This window comes from Theobroma cacao, chromosome 5 (genome assembly GCF_053813885.1).
Source record: "Theobroma cacao isolate CCN51 chromosome 5, ASM5381388v1, whole genome shotgun sequence".
Lineage (NCBI taxonomy): Eukaryota > Viridiplantae > Streptophyta > Magnoliopsida > Malvales > Malvaceae > Theobroma > Theobroma cacao.
In genome coordinates this window covers 1,616,378-1,637,480 of record NC_142643.1, presented here as the reverse complement: position 1 = coordinate 1,637,480, position 21,103 = coordinate 1,616,378, and the positions used below count along the sequence as shown (strand labels likewise).

The 21,103-nt window shown below is 36.1% G+C and overlaps 3 protein-coding genes across 7 annotated transcripts; all 3 read right to left on the bottom strand.

Moving 5' to 3' along the window:
* Window positions 1–5,253: 5,253 nt before the first annotated feature.
* On the bottom strand, window positions 5,254–7,874 carry LOC108661879 (ribulose bisphosphate carboxylase/oxygenase activase 2, chloroplastic-like). Of its 5 annotated transcripts, none has more exons than XM_088806767.1 (7): window positions 7,690–7,873; window positions 7,112–7,431; window positions 6,890–6,995; window positions 6,709–6,794; window positions 6,009–6,481; window positions 5,641–5,922; window positions 5,254–5,515 (listed from the first exon to the last, which is right to left on the bottom strand). In XM_088806767.1, exons 1-7 carry the CDS (start codon window positions 7,732–7,734, stop codon window positions 5,376–5,378), a joined length of 1,452 nt encoding a protein of 483 aa, XP_088662893.1. In that variant the 5' UTR covers window positions 7,735–7,873; the 3' UTR covers window positions 5,254–5,375. The 5 variants fall into 5 exon arrangements, with proteins under 5 accessions (XP_088662893.1, XP_088662894.1, XP_017976262.2 ...); XM_088806768.1 differs by having other exon boundaries at window positions 7,696–7,869; XM_018120773.2 differs by having other exon boundaries at window positions 7,112–7,872.
* A 3,375-nt stretch (window positions 7,875–11,249) lies between these two features.
* Window positions 11,250–14,626, bottom strand: LOC18597707 (uncharacterized). The gene is made up of 2 exons (XM_018120880.2): window positions 11,931–14,626; window positions 11,250–11,819 (listed from the first exon to the last, which is right to left on the bottom strand). The coding sequence occupies exons 1-2, from the start codon at window positions 14,572–14,574 to the stop codon at window positions 11,485–11,487; spliced, it is 2,979 nt and encodes a 992-aa protein (XP_017976369.2). The 5' UTR covers window positions 14,575–14,626; the 3' UTR covers window positions 11,250–11,484.
* A 2,808-nt stretch (window positions 14,627–17,434) lies between these two features.
* LOC18597706 (protein PSK SIMULATOR 1-like) lies at window positions 17,435–19,437 on the bottom strand. The gene has a single exon (XM_007026883.3). It carries the CDS (start codon window positions 19,194–19,196, stop codon window positions 17,634–17,636), a length of 1,563 nt encoding a protein of 520 aa, XP_007026945.1. The 5' UTR covers window positions 19,197–19,437; the 3' UTR covers window positions 17,435–17,633.
* Window positions 19,438–21,103: the final 1,666 nt, after the last annotated feature.

Genomic DNA, 21,103 nt, shown 5'->3' with positions numbered 1-21,103 from the left:
TCTGTATGCTGAAATTTCTAGAATTGGGAACTTGCCCAACTTGCTATAACCATAGGCCTGAATTCATTGATATTTAGACCTTTGGGCTTAAAATAAGCCTGTCTGGAAAGGTAAATATGTTGTCTGCTTATAAATGCAATCAGAATATGTTTTAATTCCTCAAAAATTTTATGCTTAATCACACAGATTATGTGTAAAATATATTAAAAATGGAATGATATACGTGTTATGTATCTTTAAAAGATAAATTCACATTTAGAAATAGCAACTAGCTGACATAAAGGTGAGTTGATGATTTGGTTGGCGGCCTTTCATTAAGTTGGGTCTTTGGTCTTCCTCCAATGTGAGCTGATTTTCCGCCACCGAAATACTTGAAGTTGGGTAGAATTTGCCAAAGAAGTTACGAAATCCATGTTGCCCGCATTAACCAGCTTGTTAATCTGTAAGCTCAAAATTTGAATATTTGGCAGGTTCCACAGTAATGGAATTTGGCCACTGAAACTGTTATTTGAGAGATCAACAAAAACTAAGTTTGAAGCATTGCCTAAAGACGGCGGTATGCGTCCAGACAAAGGATTTCCTCCCAAGTAAAGGGTTGTTAAGCTAGTTAAAGTAGTAAACATATCTGGAGGGAGGGTGCATGTGAGTTTATTGCCAGCCATGGCTAAGGCAATCAACGAGGAACTGTTGAACAATGAAGGTGGGATTTCACCAGAAATGCTATTAAGGCCGACCTGAAGGTTGATTAAAAAGGGGAGGCGACCCAACCCTTCCGGTATCTATCCATGTAGGCCGTTTGACATTAGAATTAGATTTGTCAAAGAAGGGAGATTCACAAATGAAGATGGAATAGGGCCTGTAAGAAAATTTTGAGCCAAAGATACGTCCTGAAGCTCTGAAAGTGAACCTAATTCTTTTGGAATGGTTCCTTGGAGCCTGTTGATTGACAGATCAAGAAGAGTAAGTCTAGTACATAAACTTAAAGATGATGGTATTGTGCCTTGAATTTGGTTAGAACCTAGAATCAGTGTTCTTAACCAGAAAAGCTGACCCATTTCTTGCGGAAGGTTTCCAAGAAAACTGTTGTTTTGAAGGTTCAAGTAGTTAAGAAAGGAGAGGCTGCCAATATGAGGAGCAATGCTACCCACAAGTCCATGGTTTTCAAGGTTGATACCTGTAACTCTCTGTTTAGTGACATTAAAAGTAACACCGGTCCAGTTGCAGAAGGAAGTACTCAGATTCCAGGTCCCAAGAACTCCGAGAGGATCACGACTTATCTCAGACTTAAATGCAAGAAGGGATTCCTGGTCAGTGTTGTTGTTGAACCTAGGTAGACCTTGGGAGCCGCCCAGCAATGGTTGGATAATGAGGCTGAGGAGAATCAAATGGTGGTTTCTGCGGCCATTTCTGTTTACTTTAGGCTTGGCTACCTTAAGATGGAGGATGCATTTAAATAAAAAAAACTAAAGTATTTAAAATATTGAAAATCTACTGTGCATATATGATGTCGTCATGACATTATTTGTCTTAGCTGCATAATCTACAAAGAAGAAAAACAACAAACTCAAAATACTAGATTTTACTTGTACATTCAATCATGGTTATTGCAAATCACGCTTGCTTGCTCTTTGTTAGAATTGAGATTTTCCTTGAAGTCTTGTTAGATTGTTCCTTGAGGATTAGTTTCTGGTCTCTACAGACTAACATCTCTCTGCTGCAGCTTAGTGGCAGACAATTAGGCATGCTTATTGTGACTTATATTACTTGTTTATGTTTATTAATTTGGTTTTAGTTGATAGCTTGTTGACTTAGCTTAGTGCTAGTCATACTTTATGCGGATTTACTTATCAAATTCTGAAGATCAGTTAAGGTATTTTTGAATCTTTAGGCTTGTATTTGTATCAGCAGCCATTGAATGAAATCTCCATCAGTTTTGTTGCAGCTTGTTTCCTTACTCTTTCTTCTCTTAGCTTCTGGTGTCTCTTATTATAATAGTGTCTGGTATCACTTTGTACATGTCTTATTGCCTGAATACTATGTTACATAAACCAAGGATGCGGTGTCTGCCTGTCCAGTATATCATGTTTCAGACAAAGTTTTACATTAATTTGAAAGATTCAAGCGTTATATTCATATGAATAATAAAATGTTCAATAAATATAAAAAACATTTAAAATTAAAATGAATCTTTTGATAAATGTTCTAACAATTCATTATTTATACATATATAACGCTTAAACCATGATTCACAAATACACTAATCTCTTTCAGAAATCGAAAATAAATAGTAAGAATTTTTTTTTAAAACAAAAGTAATAGCAAATTCTTTGTGTTTGAAATGGGTTGTCAACTATTTCGGTGTTGACTGAAAAGCAAGGATGGTGAGGACTAAATCCCCAATCTTTTGTGATATGAAAGGTGTTCCTTTCTCCCTCAAGTTGAATTTGTAAGTTTTCAAGGAGAGAAAAGGTTATGAAATTTCGTAGCTACCCAACAAATCATGGCCATATTTTATTTTATATTTATTTAAACTGAAATGGGTTGCTGACTTTGTTCAAAGTCAGATATGGCTGCCCGCATGGAAAAAGGGCCACAGATTTTAAAGGGATCTCCCTGTTTGTAAAAGGATCATGTTCTGTTTAATTGGAAACCGACAGTTCTGTTTCTTTTATCAAAACTCAAAGTCAAATGTCAAACTTATCCTACCCAAAAGGTTAAGATAATGTTTCTTTCAGTCTCTATAGCCTATTTAGTTATGGCATCACATTATCTTTCCACATTTTTCATAGCTGAAAATTGAAAGTAAAGTACTGAGATGATGGATTAATTATGAGATTGAGCAAAGGGTAATAACCTATTTCTAAGAGGGTTAATGTTCTATCGAAGGAAAAGACTATTGGTGTGAATTGAGCATTAAAATCAGTCAATATGAATACTAATTTACCAGTTTAACTAGTGTTCGTTCTTAGTTAATTAAGAGATGAGTTTTTAGTTTATAAATATGACTGTTATATATTTTATATACTTATCTTTTTGAAAGGAGGATAATATATAGTTTCGTGATAAGGTGATATCAGGGTCAATTTGGACTCAATTTTGATATCACACCAAGCATTTCAATGTACAAAATAAATAAAGTGACTCCATTTGTAACGAGGATGTTGTAAATTTAAATGAGACAAAATGTTATAAAATTTCATATCGAATAAATAAAAAAAAATATTGAATTTATAAATGTGATTGTTACATACTTAAATAAATTAACTTTTTGTAAAGAGAGTAATGACTCGTAACATATGCATCAGCAACGCATCCATGTTGCTACTAACAAAGGTTTCGTCTTATGGTAAGAAGTTCAATCTTAACAACAGGTCATTTTGGGCTTGAATTTGTTGATTTTGTGCTGCTATTAATCTTGAATGTACAATTTCATAACCATTAAATTGAAAAATTTTCCATCCTTGTCTCTTTGTATCATTCCAACCAAGCAAAGCCTAAGCAAGCTGCCTATTTGCAGATCCCTCATCAAGAACATCACACAGGTTTTGATAACCCCCTCTTGCCTGTTTGCTTCCCCTTAATATCAAAACATGGTAGCCTCTTCTTTTCTAAATAATGCATTATATACACAGCCAAATTCAAGCCCTCACCATTCTGTTTCTGCATGGAAAACATGAATCTTTTGGCAAAAAAACTAAAAGAAGAGAAGTTTATTACAGTTTTAATTACAGGTTTAATTCAACCCCCGAATAATCTCATCATAAAATCTATGACTTACTTCCTGCATTTCCCCTGCTTCAAGAACGGATTGAAAAAGAACATAAAAGAATCAACCAATCAAAGTATATTAAGAATAAATAAATTAGACAAAGAAGAAGAAGGAAGAGCCTAAACTCAAATAAAAAACTAAATGGCAGCTTACTCCAAGGTAAGCCCATAATCATGATCATCTACCACCGTTGGCACCCCTCTCCCGCCGGTTCTCGTATCTATATATACAACTCAATCCCACCAAAACCTCCACAATCGCAGCCTCCGTTTTCTCCAAATCCGAGAAATGTAATGTCTGCAACAATAAAACAGTGGGCTTTGCGTCTAGGCTTTGTTGCTCCAAATTCCTTTCTTGCTGCCACCTCAACGTATCATGCGCCATTGGAGCAAACCATCCTATTATATCCTCCAAGGCATCTTTCCACCCTTCCGCCAAACCATGTTGCCCATCACGCTCCTTAGCATCCCTGCACCAATGGGTTTTCAGCTTCCCTCTCAGCGTGTGTTTCAGGCTTATCGGTAACATCTCGAACATCTGCTCCCGTGCTTCGTCGCTGATGATTGTTGTTGAGTAGAAGTAGTTTTCTGCAGAAATCTGTAGGTGAAGTATAAAGAATAAGATTGGCCCATTTGAAGCTACATCGAGACATCGGGTGGGCTCGGTCCAAGTTCATTTTCTAGCCCAGGGCAGAAAGTTGGCATGGTAAATCTATGGGGTCAGATCCTAGCGCTTGCTGCCGTACATTTTATGGTATTCCATGACCTTGCCTACCGGATGGTCCCTCTAGAAATTAGAAAACAGGTGCAACAGCAAATCCGGATATCATACAAGTAGCACATAGTTAAGGGTCTGATTTACTCAATCATCTCACTGATGGAAACTTCACAACGCTCAATTCCTAAAAGATACACACACTAATATGGATGAAGAGACAGTGTCATTGTAATTATTATACACAAAAATGTTAATTAAGTTGTATAACTATAGGGATTAAATTATGCTAACAAAGAAGACTATATGCTAAAACACAATTACAATTTAAGATACTACTCTATCCAACAGAGTAGGTCCATCATTCTTAGAGATTATTCTCTCTCCATGACATGTTTAACTATAAAGAAAAGTCTTGTCTTGGAAAGTGACTCCACGAATGCGGTATTCTGGATACCTAAGCTTTCTGAAGCCCCATGGAGGTTCCGGCATATTGTTTCTCAAATTAAGTCAATGAGCTCAAAGCTTCTGGGTTGGGATATCAAACACATCCCCAAATCGGGTAATGACATTGCTGACAGCCTTGCCAAAGACGGGGTGGGAGGATCAAAGGATTTATTGTATATTTTTCCTGAATGATGCCTACTGTCTTGTGAGTGTGGTTTATGACTTTCTGTTCCTGCCAGTAAGGAACGGAAACAGGAGTTTACTGTTCCACTAACTACTGGTTCGTTTTAAGATTTTTGGATACTAGTAAAATTGATGTGTGATTGTTCAAGAGACCAGATGTTGTATTGTCCTTGCCTTGGCTGCTTTTTTGTAAGCCAGGTTAGTAACTGACTGCTGTCTCAAGTCAGATTCTTTTGTAAATTACAGGGACTCCCTGTCTTGATCAATGAAAATCCTTATTCAAAAAAAAAAAATTATAAACACAGCTCCCATCATCACTTCTGGCTGTTGGATCGAAGTTTGTTGCTGATGGATCTGTGCGGCCTTCAGGGACAGGCAGATTAACCTGCTGAGCTGCTTTGCCTGCATTCAAACAATTATGAAAAGCTTAATTATAATCTTCCTATATCCTTTATTGTTTTCATCTATTTATAATCCTAAAGCCAGATGCAAGCCACCGTCAAGGCCTCTAGGATCAAGGGTCTAACCATAGAAGCTTTCATTCTTGATGGCATCATCATTAGCATCTCCAAGAGCTGCCTCTTTCAAGTACTTATCAGCCAACTGGACTCTCTTTACATTCTCCTGTTCTTGGACAAGCATGTTTCCATACTCAAGTAGCTTCTCAAGGGTCATTTTTGGCTGCTCAAACGTTGGAGGTCCCTCCTTTGAATTCACAAGCCTTTTCCCAACATTTTGTACTCCAACTTCTGAAACCCATTCCCTCACTTCATCATCGTACACTCTCGCCCTGAGGGCACTAAAGAAATCTGCAATAAGTATGCATATTAGTATTCTCCCATCAATTTCATTTGTGCACGTATTAGAAGGCATCCTTAAGGTAAGGAAGGCTTACCAATAGATTGTCCAGGGAAAGTGTCAACAAGCTTGACAATGTCTTCATGAGCAACACGGTCGGTTTTGAAAATACCAGAGCACACACCAATCCTATCTTCCCGAGTAGGAGCCCAGTAGAATTTCTCCATACGACCATCACGGATGAGAGGAGCATACAATGTGGAGAAGTCATTGCCAGTGACTATAATAGGAACACGAGGGTTCTCTTCCTTGTTGTACATACCAGGGAGCTGAACATTTGTTGGGTTATCAGCAATGTTCATCAGGGTAGCATTCACCATTTGATTGTTGACTGTATATTGGGTGGTTCCACCCATCCTTCCAGCACCTGCATCAAGATCGTTGATGAAGAGGCAGCACATCTTTCCCTTCCTGATGATGTCTGCTGCCTCACGATACCTTTGTCTGATCAATTTTGCAGGCTCCCCAGCATTCCCGCTTTCCAATTCACCAGCACTCATCATAATGGGACTGCATACTCATGGTCATAGGATCATAAATATCTAAATGAATATTTGAAAGTTTTACTCTTTTACAAATCAATTAAGCACATTCTGCCAAACATGTTGTCAAGAGAACTATTAATAGGCTCACAATTTTTCAATTTTCTCCCTCTTTTGCAACAATTTTCCTGAATCATCAAAGATTCAAAGTGAAGAAAGCAATAATAGTTAAAAAAAAAAATGACATTAACTTACTTGATTCCCATCTTGGCAAAGACAAGCTCACATTGGAATGATTTCCCTTGACCTTTACCTCCCCAAATACCCAAGATGAGAGGCACCTGTCACAGTTATTCACAAATTATCCAACTTTCTTGATATTCAACAAAAATTATATAGCTGATTGAACAAATCTCAAGACATTCTATCAACACACCTTAATGTTTGGCAGGCTTAAGAAATTTTTGGTGATGTGAACAACAACCTTGTCCATGAATGCAGGAGCAATGTAGAACCCATCCATGGTATTGTCCAAGTTGTACCTACAAACAGTTCAGCAATATTGTTCCTTGTCAAAATTCAATCTCACACTGCAATTCCATGCAGTAGTCTTAAACTTACATCAATTTTGAGATTCCTTAATTAATTAGCCACTTACACGCGAAGGCCTTGGCTGATGTAGTCATAGGAACTCATGATAGCATGGTGAGTTCCTGTCCCCATAGGAGCCTGGAATAGAGTGTCCACCATTCCCTTTCCTCTTGTAATATCCTGTTGGTCATCAGATTCATCATAGGCAAGCCCCTTCCACCTGTCCTTTGAGGTCTTCTTTGACTCATCATATTCAGCAACAACCTTGAAATTCTTTGGAGAAACCTTCCGGTGGCTGATCTTGGAGGTAACCTTCTTCAGAGTGTTTCCCAAGAATGCTGAGCTTGGAAGTGATGCTGCTGCAGGCTTAGAGCCATTCAAGTTCCACTGCAACAAAGACGCTCTCTTTTTTACTACCGCACCACAAGATTGTAACAAAACAACCAATTTCATATCCTTAAGAAAAGAATTCACAGTTTGCAAATTCATTCTTTTTCCATTTTGTTCTCCTACTTGAAGTAAGACCCAGAAGTTTGAAAGACGATAAAAACTATAAAAGAGACAGTTAAAAGGTCTACAAAGTCGAGAGATGCTACGGTAATGACTAGACAAGAAAGCAAAATAGGGCGGGAAAAAACATAGTACCGGTACCCCGTTAACAGCTCCTACGGCTGAGACAACAGTAGCCATGACTCAACGGCTAATATCAGAATTAGGAATGGGCTTTAAATGGCAACAAGACGAAATGAAACTGAAAACAAAATCTCAACAAAACAGTTCTTGGAGTGTTGTGGATTTGAATATGGAAGATTGGTTGGGTGGGGAGCTTTATAGGGACGCGTTATGGGAGAAATCCTGTGGATTGGCTTACGGATTGGCTGATGGCGTCACGATAAAGATTTTGGAGTTTTATTGCTACGTTGGTTTTGGAATATGGGGCCTGTTACACTTGGGATGGTAACGGTTAAAAAAGTTTTTAATTTATTTAAAATTAAATAAATTTTTATATTTTTACTTTAAATTAAATAAGAGTGCATGATTAATGATTGACTTAGTTATAATTTCATTTACCATTCTATGTCATGTGACGTAATAATGACGTGATATATTAATATGACATGATGATATAATTATGTGATATTTTTTACTTTTTACATTAATATCACTATTAATCATGTGAGCATAAAAAATTAAAAGTGATATTTTACATAATTATAGTTAATCAATTTTCAATCATGATGCTTTATTTAATTCAAAATAAAAATATGAAAATTTAATTAAATGTAATGGAAGAATAATGATTTATTTAAATTATTTTATATAATTCAAAGATTTTTTTAAATATTATATTATATTATTTCATTAAATTAAGTAATATTAAGATACTCGATACTAGAATTTTATTTTTACAGCATATCTTATCATGGAATGAGAACTTTGGCTTGTGGAAGATGCACCCTTCCCAGAGTAAATTAGATTGAATCCAAAGATAGGAAAGATAATGGCAACTCCAGAAACTTTTGTCTCTGTGCAATGTAAAAAAATTAAAATAAATAAATAAAAAAATGCAACATGGCAAACTACAAGCCAAAAGCATTCATTCTTTTGGTTTTCCAAGTGCAAAAGTCACAAGCCTAAGACAACTTTCGTTATCTCATCCATTGTTATGTGTAGCTTGGGCATTTACTTGACAGAGATGTGAGCTACTGGCCCCGATTCTTGACCTTGTGATCCTTTTCTTGAGAAAGAAAATCCGGGATTGTCATCATTTTCACTTTGAAGTTCCAAACCCTTCCATGCAATTCTATTTTGTCTTATGGCTCATCATCTCTGACCTAGTTCAATCAGTTAGTGTTCTTTTTTCTGTATGCTGAAATTGCTAGTATTGGGAACTTGCCTAGCTTGCTATAACCATAGGCCTCAATTCATTGATATTTAGACCTTTGGGCTTAAAATTCTATCACTTTTTACGAATACATTATCATCTGACATCTATGTTACATAGATTTAGGATGAGTTTTATCACTTCTGACGTATGTATTATCACTTGAAATTTATGTTTTACATGAATTCGGAGGAGTAACGTGTCCTATAAAATACGTTATAATTTTTATAATATTTCATATTAATTTTAAATATATATTTAAATGTCATATCCATATAGATACGTTCAAAAAGTATTAGAAAAGATTTTATAGACTAAAGTGAATGGTATTGCTATATGTTACTGCTGGTAATTAAAATGGTGTGTCAAGGATGATGCTGTTTGACTTAAGAGCCTTAAGACACAAAGAAGAAACACAAATTACAGACTTGAAAGTATTTGGCTGTACTTTGGAACATTAGATCACAATTCACAAGCATGCTGATTTCCTGGAGAGATTGAAGGAGAAGCAACAGTGTATCCTTTATGTTTAATTGGGTCATCAACTATTTGGTTGTTGAAAAGTCAGGATAATGAGAGGATTAAACCCCAAATCTTTTGTGATCCCAAATAGACAAATGTCCCTTTCTCCCTCAAATTGAATATGCAAGTTTTCAAGAAGGAAAGAAATGCTGATGAAAACTAATCATGGCTATATTTTTATTTATATTTATTAACTGAGTTGGGTTGCTGACTTGTTCAAAGTCAGATATAGCTGCTTGCATAAAAACAAAGGGGATTGTTCTGATTAATTGGAAACTGATTGTTCTGTTTTTCTTATTTTTTGCTTAAAAAAATCCTTTATAATTTACATAATTATTCAAATAAATTCTTACTTTTTAATACACTTAAATGAATTTTTAAATTTTAATTTGAGAAAAACAAATCCTTAAAACTAAGGGAAAGATAAATATCATATATTGTATTTTGTTTGTCCACGTGTTGTATAAAATCATATGCTAACATCTTAGATGAAAGCTAAGGTAATTAGGTGGCAAGTGATGTGGTATATGACATAAACTATCACTTGATCATATTAATATATCACGTCATATTTTATGTGAATAAAAAAAGCAAGTGGAATTGAAACTAACGACAATCCCCTTTCCATTAGTTTTAAAATTTTATTTGATTCAAAATAAAAATTTAAAAGTTTAATAAGAAGTAAATTTGTCATCTCAATAATAATGGTATAGAGACATTTTTATAATTTATGATTTATTTTATCAAAAGTCAAAATCGAAATGTCAAACTTAACCTACCAAAAAGGTTAAGATAATGGGTTCTTTCACTCTCTAAAACTTGTTTCAGCTGTGGAATCACATTATCTAACCATATTTTCATATAGAGTATAATCTTTTTATTATTTCAATAAAAATTTGTATACGTATAATTCCATATACAAACAATAAACTTTTAAAATAGTTCTATAACCCAAAAATACACTCTTTTGTAGCTGAAAACTGAAAGTAAAGTAGTGAGATAATGGAATATAATTAATGAGATTGAAAAATGGGTAATAACCTACTTCTAAGAGGGTTTATATTCTATAGAAGGAAAAGACTATTACTGTGAATTGAGCATTAAAATCAGTCAATATAAGTACTAATTTACCAGTCAACCAGTATTCATTCTTAGTTATTTTACCAATTTTGTGTTGAAGAAAATTCATGGGACCATAGATTGGTACTAGAACTACATTTGTAGGATTGGCATCTTCCATTACTAAATAGTATATATTAATGAGTTAAAAGAAAATGATATATATAATCTCGTGATAAAATGGTATCAGAATCAATTTAGACTAAATTTCGATATCACACTAAATGTTTCAATTTATGGGTAAACAAGGTGACTCGATTTGCGATAAGAATACACAAATTTAGACGAAAGAGAATATTATAAAATTTCATATCGAATAAATAAAAGATTTGAAATTGAATTTATAAACATGATTGCTACGTACTATAATAGGAAAATCTTTTTCGAAAAGATGCACCAGCGATGCATCCATGTTAATAACAAAGGGTTCGTTTTTATATTGATTACTGTAATACCTCAGATGTAAATGCGGTGATTAAAGGATTTTTATTTTCATTAAAGCACATTGGTAGAATTTTATTTTCACAGCATTCCTTATCCGCAAAATGGAATGGGGACTTTGCCTAGTGGAAGATGCACCATTCCCAAGTAAATTAGATTGAATCCAAAGAGAGCAAAGGGAATGGCAACTCTAGGAACTTCTCTCTCTGTTCAATGTAGAAGTATTCAAATGATAATATAAAAGGCAACGTGGCAGACTACAGGCCAAAAGCATTCATTCTTTAGGTTTTCCAAGTGCATATGTCAAAAGCCTAAGACAACTTTCGTTATCATCGCAGCAGGAAAAGGAAAACAAAATTCCAATTCAATCTAAGTTGACCGTTAACATAGTTTTAATGTAGAATATATTACTGACAAATCTAATGCATAAATAGGTATAGTTTGTGAAGCAACCATGATGCATACCATTAGCTTTACTCTGATAACTTGGCCTTGACATTTTCTATCATTGCAGAGACCTCTCTCATGGTTGGTCGTTCTTCAGGTGATTTTCTGGCACACATCAATCCAAAATTTATCACTGTGGCTATTCCGTCAGAATGTGCTGGCTGCCATTCGTTTTGCAGAAGTTCATGATCCACAATATCCAGGAGATTGTCAGGAAGGTGCATTGAAACCCATTTTTGAAAATCCATATCTCCAGTGAACAGATTGTCTGTGGGTCTTTTCCTTGTAAACAACTCCAGGATCAGTATGCCAAAACTGTAGACATCCCCTCGGGTTGAGGCCCCTGCCCCTATCCCATATTCTGCATTAATGCTAGATATGATCAGCTTTCAGAAGAATTAACAGAAGGAATAAAAACATAACATATAATCATTGTTGAAAAGAAAAGAGTTACAGAATATAAAAACATCACCTGGAGCCATGTAGCCAATTGATCCTTTTAGTCCAAGGGAACTGCTAAGATCAGCCTTGGGTGAATTCTTAAGTAGGATCCTTGCGAGTCCAAAATCGCCAACATGAGCTACCATTTCTCCATCCAGGAGAACGTTGCTTGGCTTAAGATCACAGTGCACAACAGGGGTTTCACAATCATGATGCAAATACGCCAGTGCTGAGGCGACATCTTGAGCTATCTTCAATCTCAGGTTTATATCAAGAGCTTTTTCTACCTCACAGTTTTCACTTCTCGGGTGAAGTAACTGTTCCAGGTTTCCATTTGGCATGAACGGAAGGACTAATGCCTTGAAATCGCCAGCTGAACATACACTTATAATTTTAACAAGGTTCCGGTGTCTGATATTTCGAAGAGCTTTGCACTCAGCTAGGAAGCTCTTAGAAGCTCCATGTTGCCCCATTTTAAAGACCTTGATAGCTGCCAAACTTCCATCACGAAAAATTCCCTTGTAAACTGATCCAAAGCTACCCTCTCCGATCAAATATTCTGAACTGAAATTTCGGGTAGCAAGTTTGAGATCGTGATGCCTATACCTTGGATGCCCCTCCGGTGAATTAGCATCATCGTTATCCTCAAGGACTCCTGACCATTTCTTTCTGACGGACCAAAGGACTAACATGGAGATAATGATGAATGCGACAGATGCAAACAACGCTATTAGTATAATTTTTACCTTTGAATCACCTGAGTGTTTTCCTGGAGAATCGCATTTTGGGAGTCCTAAATCTGGTACTCCACCACAAAGCTTCAGATTTCCAGAAAGAGAAACCCCTGTTGAGTTTCTGAAAACCCCCGCTTTTGGAACCTCTCCCGAGAGCTGGTTCCTGGACAGGTTTAAAACTTGCAAGAATTTTAAAGTTTCTAAAGAAGTCGGGATGACACCGGTGAGTTTGTTTGAGGAGAGGTCAATATACTCTATACCTTTCAATTTGGCTAGAGAATTTGGTATTGTTCCCTGAAATGAATTTCTAGACATATTCAAATACAATAGGCTTGAACAATCACCAATTGTGACAGGTATATCCCCTGATATTTCGTTATTTGCCATGTCTATTGCCTGAATCATATTCAGATTGCCTACTTCGGCAGGAACAAATCCACTTAAAGAATTGAAAGAGAGGTTCAGGATCATTCCAAAACTTGGAATTCCAAATATATCTCTGGGAATAGTTCCGTTAAGCAAGTTAACTGACAGGTCTAGCGACTGAAGACGCTGACAGTCTCCCAAGGTTGCAGGAATAGTCCCTTCTAAAAAATTGTTGCTTAGGTGAACTTCAGATAAGTAAGTCAGGTTTCCAAGAGACTCTGGTATCTCTCCTGAGAATTTGTTTTGGTGTAAGTAAATATTCTGCAGGTTTGGCAAACTACCAATTGAAGGTGGAATGCTTCCACTCAAGGAATTGCGTTCAAAAGCTATCAGGGTCAAGTTGATCAAATTACTTAGCTCTCCAGGTAAGCTTCCTTCAAAAAAGTTGTTATTCATGACCAACAATGAAAGTTGTCTAGAGAGATTCCCTATAGAAGATGGAAGCTTACCAGTAAGCTGATTTTCCGCCACCGAAAATACTTGAAGTTGGGTAGAATTTGCCAAAGAAGTTATGAAATCCATGTTGCCCGCATTAACGAGCTTGTTAATCTGTAAGCTCAAAATTTGAATATTTGGCAGGTTCCACAGTAATGGAATTTGGCCACTGAAACTGTTATTTGAGAGATCAACACGAACTAAGTTTGAAGCATTGCCTAAAGACGGTGGTATGCGTCCGGACAAAAGATTTCCTCCCAAGTAAAGGGTTGTTAAGCTAGTTAAAGTAGTAAACATATCTGGAGGGAGGGTACCTGTGAGTCTATTGCCAGCCATAGCTAAGGCAATCAACGAGGAACTATTGAACAATGAAGGTGGGATTTCACCAGAAATGCTATTAAGGCCGACCTGAAGGTTGATTAAAAAGGGGAGGTGACCCAACCCTTCCGGTATCTGTCCATGTAGGCCGTTTGACATTAGAATTAGATTTGTCAAAGAAGAGAGATTCACAAATGAAGATGGAATAGGGCCTGTGAGAAAATTTTGAGCCAAAGATACGTCTTGAAGCTCTGAAAGTGAACCTAATTCTTTTGGAATGGTTCCTTGGAGCCTGTTGATTGACAGATCAAGAAGAGTAAGTCTAGTACATAAACTTAAAGATGATGGTATTGTGCCTTGAATTTGGTTAGAACCTAGAATCAGTGTTCTTAACCGGAAAAGCTGACCCATTTCTTGCGGAAGGTTTCCAAGAAAACTGTTGTTTTGAAGGTTCAAGTAGTTAAGAAAGGAGAGGTTGCCAATATGAGGAGCAATGATACCCACAAGTCCATGGTTTTCAAGGTTGATACCTGTAACTCTCTGCTTAGTGACATTACAAGTAACTCCGGTCCAGTCGCAGAAGGAAGTACTCAGATTCCAGGTCCCAAGAACTCCGAGAGGATCACGACTTATCTCAGACTTAAATGCAAGAAGGGATTCCTGGTCAGTGTTGTTGTTGAACCTAGGTAGACCTTGGGAGCCGCCCAGCAATGGTTGGATAATGAGGCTGAGGAGAATCAAAATGGTGGTTTCTGCGGCCATTTCTGTTTACTTTAGGCTTGGCTACCTTAAGATGGAAGATGCATTTAAAGCCAAAAAACTAACTAAAGTATTTAAAACATTGAAAATGTACTGTACATATATGCTGTAGTCATGACATTATTTGTCTTAGCTGCATAATCTACAAAGAAGAAAAACAACAAACTGGAAATACTAGTTTTTACTTGTACATTCAATCATGGTTATTGCAAATCACGCTCGCTTACTCTTTGTCAGAATTGAGATTTTCCTTGAAGTCTTGTTAGATTGTTTTTGAAGATTAGTTTCTGGTCTCTACAGACTAACATCTCTTTGCTGCAGCTTAGTGGCAGACAATTAGGCATGCTTATTGTGAATTATATTACTTGTTTATGTTTATAAATTTGGTTTTCGTTGATAGATTGTTGACTTAGCTTAGTGCTAGTCATACTTTATGCGGATTTACGTATCAAATTCTGAAGATCAGTTAAGGTATTTTTGAATCTTTAGGCTTGTATATGTATCAGCAGCCATTGAATGAAATCTCCATCAGTTTTGTTGCAGCTTGTTTCCTTGCTCTTTCTTCTCTTAGCTTCTGGTATCTCTTGTTATAATAGTTTCTGGTATCGCTTTGTAATACTATGTTACATGAACTAAGGATACGGTGTCTGTCTGTCTAATACATCATGTTTCAGATAAAATTTTATATTAATTTAAAAAATTCAAACGTCATATTCATATGAATAATGAAATGTTTATTAAGTATAAAAAAACACTTTAAATTAAAATGAATCTTTTGTTATATGTTCGAACAATTCATTATTTATACAAATATAATGCTTAAACCATAATTCACAAGTACATTGATCTCCTTCAGAAATCGAAAACAAGTTGCAAGAATTTTTTTTTTAAAAAAGTAATAGCAAATTCTTTGTGTTTGAAATGGGTTGTCAACTATTTCGGTGTTGACTAAAAAGCAAGAATGGTGAGGATTAAATCCCCAATCTTTTGTGATATGAAAGGTGTCCCTTTCTCCCTCAAGTTGAATATTTAAGTTTCAAGGAGAGAAAAGGTGATGAAATTTCGTAGCTACCCAATGAATCATGGCCATATTATATTTTATATTTATTAAACTGAAATGGGTTGCTGACTTTGTTCAAAGTCAGATACAGCTGCCTGCATGGAAGAAAGGCCACAGATTGTAAAAGGATCTCCCTGTATGTAAAGGATCATGTTCTGTTTAATTGGAAACCAACTGTTCTGTTTCTTTTATCAAAAGTCAAATTCAAATGTCAAACTTATCCTACCCAATAGGTTAAGATAATGTTTCTTTCACTCTCTATAGCCTATTTCAGTTATGGCATCACATTATCTTTTCACATATTACATAGCTGAAAATTGAAAGAAAAGTAGTGAGATAATGGAATATAATGAGATTGAGAAAAGGGTAATAACCTATTTCTAAGAGGGTTAATGTTCTATAGAAGGAAAAGACTATTGGTTTGAATTGAGCATTAAAATCAGTCAATATGAATACTAATTTACCAGTTAACTAGTATTCATTCTTAGTTTTTTTCTTTTTTTACCAATTTTGTGTTGAAGAAAATTAATAGTTAGCATTCATAGGACCATAGACTGGTACAAGTACTATAGTTGTAGGATTGGGTAAAGTAGCATTTTCCATTACTAAATATATGCTACTTGCTTTAAAGCTTAGGCCCAAGCTAACTTGGCAGGCCTTGGGGCTTTCATTGCTTATACTTCTGGCATGGATTCTTCTGAAATTTTTAGCGTTAAAAAGGCGGAACTGTTGTTTTGTCCATAAAATATGGGCCTCAGTTTACTTGGGCAGTTTCTGACCCAAAGCTATAATTGGCTATCATTTGTCCCCAGCGAATACGGTACATTTTGCCACCAGCCCACCGTGGACTTGGGTTACTTATATCCCAAACGAGGTAGTGTTACGAGACAATTTTATATCAAATAATTAAGAGACGAGTTTTTAAGTTTATAAATATCAATATTATATATTTTATTAAGTATAATATATAGTTTTATGATAAAGTGATATCAGAGTCAATTTAAATTCAATTTTGATATCACACAAAAAGTTTCAATATGTGAAATAAATAAAATGACTTTATTTGTAACGAGAATGTTATAAATTTAAATGATAGAAAAAGTTATAAAATTTCATATCGAATAAATAAAAGAAAGATTTTAAATTTATAAATGTGATTGCTGTATACTTAAATAAATTAACCTTTTGTAAAGAGAGTAATGACTCGTAATATATGCATCAGTAACATATCCATGTTGCTACTAACAAAGGTTTCGTCTTATGGTAAGAAGTTCAGTCTTAACAACAGGTCATTTTGGGCTTGAATCTCTTGATTTTGTGCTGCTATTAATCTTGAATGTACAATTTCATAACAATCTTATAAGGTATAGGATAACCATTAAATTGAAAATTTTTCCATCCTTATCTCTTTCTATCATTCCAACCAAGCAAAGCCTAAGCAAGCTACCTATTCGCATATCCCTCATCAAGAACATCACATAGGTTTTGATAACCCCCTATTGCTTGTTTTTTTTTTTTTTTTTATAATTGGGAGAGGGAGGATTCGAACCTTACTCTTTAGGTACGGGGATTATGCACCAACTAATGAGACAAATGCTCGGGTGCACCCCTATTGCTTGTTTGCTTCCCCTTAATATCAAAACATGGTAGCCTCTTCTTTTCTAAAGAATGCATTATATACACAGCCAAATTCAAGCCCTCACCATTCTGTTTCTGCATGGAAAACATGAATCTTTTGGCAAAAAAACTAAAAGAAGAGAAGTTTACTATAGTTTTAATTACGGGTATAATTCAACCCCCAAATAATCACATCATAAAATCTATTACTCACTTCTTGCATTTCCTCTTCTTCAAGAAGGGATTGAAAAAGAACATAAAAGAATCAACCAATCAAAGTATATTAAGAATAAATAAATTAGACAGAGAAGAAGGAGAAGAAAGAACCTAATCTCAAATAAAATCCTAAATGGCAGCTTACTCCAAGGTAAGCCCATAATCATGATCATCTACCACCGTTAGCACCCCTCTCCCGCCGGTTCTCGTATCTATATATACAACTCAATCCCACCAAAACCTCCACAATCGCAGCCTCCGTTTTCTCCAAATCCGAGAAATGTAATGTCTGCAACAATAAAACGGTGGGCTTCGCGTCTAGGCTTTGTTGCTCCAAATTCCTTTCTTGCTGCCACCTCAACGTATCATGCGCCATTGGAGCCAACCATCCTATTATATCCTCCAAGGCATCTTTCCACCCTTCCGCCAAACCATGTTGCCCATCTCGCTCCTCAGCATCCCTGCACCAATGGCTTTTCAGCTTCCCTCTCAGCGTGTGTTTCAGGCTCATCGGTAACATCTCGAACATCTGCTCCCGTGCTTCGTCGCTGATGGTTGTCGCTGAGTAGAAGTAGCTCTCTGCCATGATGATTACGTTTGCGTAACGAACGGCAAGCCCTGCTGCTCCTACAGTGTTGGGTGGAGGCAATTGTATCAGCCTTTGGTTTCTTCTGTTATTCTCCTCATTGTTGATTTTGGTGGTGACTCTATCGGTTATGGTGACAGCTGAAATTCGGAAACCTAAGCCTTTCTCTTTAGGAGATAGTTCGCCGCTGTGGAAACGGGTGGTACCTGGTTTGATCCTGGGAGTTTTCATGATTGGACCTGATTTGGAGGCTTGTTTCATCATGTACTTATCTTTATTTAGAAGGAGGCAATAATTGGCCTCTGGATAAACCTTCATGTGCAAAGGTTTCGGGTTCGAAACATAGAGGCGCGTTTGAAAATGTCTGTTCCTGGTGGTGCGAGGCAGGCTTGGAACAAAGGGTTCAAAAATGGTGCATATTCTGGTGTAAACAACGCAGACGATCCGAGCCATTAACCCAACGCTCTTATCAAATGTTTGGTTCCAAAGGGAAATCTGTCTGAAATGTCGAACCTGTTTCCTCTGGAAAGAGATTTTCTCGTTGAAGTAGTCAATGTTGGTCTTTTCTGATGATTTTTTGGGGCAGGCGTTTATCTTCCACTTCTGCATTTTTTTCTCTGACAATTCTAATTCGTTGAGGCCTATCAAAGATGCGTACAGAACAGATGTTGCGTTCGCGCATTTCTCCATCTTGTCAATGATCTTTCCAACGTTTCTGGAGTTATAATCAATCTTGCTGACATCAATAATTCCCTGTTTGATGTTGTGGTAGGCGATTTCAAACCTGTTAAGTTCCTGATCGATGCATTTCTTAGCCAGACGTGAAATTATGGCGGCAGCCTGATTGAGATCCTCGAGCTTCTCTTTACAGGCAAGGCCAAGAAGATAGCTCTCATCTGTCGAGTTCAAATACGCAACGCCAGGGGATTTCATGGTTCCTGTCCGGAGTTTGCAGACCTCATCGTCAGACAGAGACCTATACAGGGCGACGAGGCGGGACATGGTTTTGGCCGTCTCGAAGGCTAAGATTTCAAGCGTGGGAGAAGAAGAAGAAGAATTCTCCTGACGGAAAATAGAGCACTTTTTGGAACCGGAGCTGGCTTTATCTACCCCTGCACTGAGCCATGCCATGGACGCCGCAATCATGGCGCGAGCGAATCTCCTCTTCCGAGTTTTTTTTTTTTTTTGTTATTGATTTAGCAGCTGCCAACGTTGGGAATAGGTTCTGTTAATCTGTTACGCTGCTTTGGGTTGGTTGGTAGGGTTTTAGGGATAAATATGGAGCGGAGAGAAATGGGTATTTGAGGAGATGGTGCAGATTTAGGGGGGACATTTCCAAGCTTCTTCATTCGGACGCGCTTAGTCCCTTCCTGTTGTGCTTACGGGGGAAGAAACGGATAATAAAAACAGAAACTATGGAATTACCCTTTTTGTGTGTGAAACGAAGGAGAGAGAAATACAAAGAAAAAGAATTTTTTCTTGGTCTACTACGATTCTGGCTCTACTGCCACCTAAGATTATTTTCTTTATTTTTTTTCTAATTATTATGTTGGTTTTGGAAATATGAAGGTTTAATATGGAAATGGGATAGATGAGAAGATAATATTACAACAAAAAATACTGACTATTGACTGTAATAACTATTTATTAAAAATATAATGCTAAATTACAAAATTACCTTAGCATATAAAAATATAAAATTAAACAAATTTGTTTTCCTTTTAATGTAAATTTTTAAGTTTTAAGAAAGTGTTTTCTTAGAGATAAAAATAGGGAAATAGAGAAAACTGCATTTTCCTCTTGTGTATATGTCTCAGGATAAAAGGTTTTGGATATAATTTGTTCCCCTTTTGGTTCAATAATTATGTTGAGCAGAGGACTTAAGAGCCACCATTGGGTCCCGAGAACAGTTTCCAAGTAAAATCAATTGTAGGTAGTCGGTATGTACCTTTGACAAGGTCTTTGACTTGCTTGAGCCGTTGAGCTATGGATGAAAATAGTTTCCCACCCCAACTGTCATAGTCAGAACCATTGTTTTGTGCATCTGTAATCAATGGGATGGGTAGACTTTTTTGTTGTGTGGAAGTACAGTGTGGGAACGCTAGAACAAATATAACTTGCTTACAGGTTTTAATATTCTCTTCATTCTTTTAGTTCAATAATCTTCAAAGTCGCGTCCTCTAAATCTTTAGTCCAATCCAAGTCTTGCTTTTGTTCCTCTCTGTTTGCCTTTTTCCCCCCTCTGGGGTCAGCTAATACTTCATACTCCAGGAATGGAATTTAGAGATGGGATTGAATCAGTCAAATGACCAAGTCTCCAGAGTCCGTGTTTCTTCACTGCCACTTTACTAATAAATGGAATTTATAATTAATTGATTATAAATGGAGAAATCATTAATATAATTACGTTTTAAGAATTTTTGTTCTCGTACAGGAGACATGAATTGAGAGAAACTCAACTAATAAATAAGAACAATACTTGTTACAAACGACGACATTTGATTTAAAATTAATTGATGATAAATAGAGAGATTTTTATTATATTTAAATTCTCAAAATACTTTTAATGTAATTGATGTACAACTTCTTTTGATCACTGTTTTAATAAAAAAATTATTTTAATGATACATTTTATGTTTAATTATACTATTATTTAAAGGAATAATTGGGTTTTGAATGCCTTAATTCCTGTTTCCCACTTATAATTACAAGTTCCTATCATTGGATTGATGACACTTTTGCGGTAGGAAAGCAACTGGTAATTCCAATTCCGCGTTGGGTTGATTGGTTCAACGAGGATTGAAATACTGAGTATGAAATCAATGTCCTTGATGGGTTACGCACTGTTACTGAAATAATTTATTGGGTTTTGCTAGCGTTTCTTTTCATGTTGGACTGAATTTTTTTTGTTTTTTCCTACTGAATTCCTGAACAAGACCTTGAGTCTTTGACCATCCAAAGACCTGAAGAAAAAAATTTAAAAGAGAAAGAAATTACCGACAAGTATTTCTGATGGCAACTTCTACTGCATTGACACGCTTAATTGAGTACTC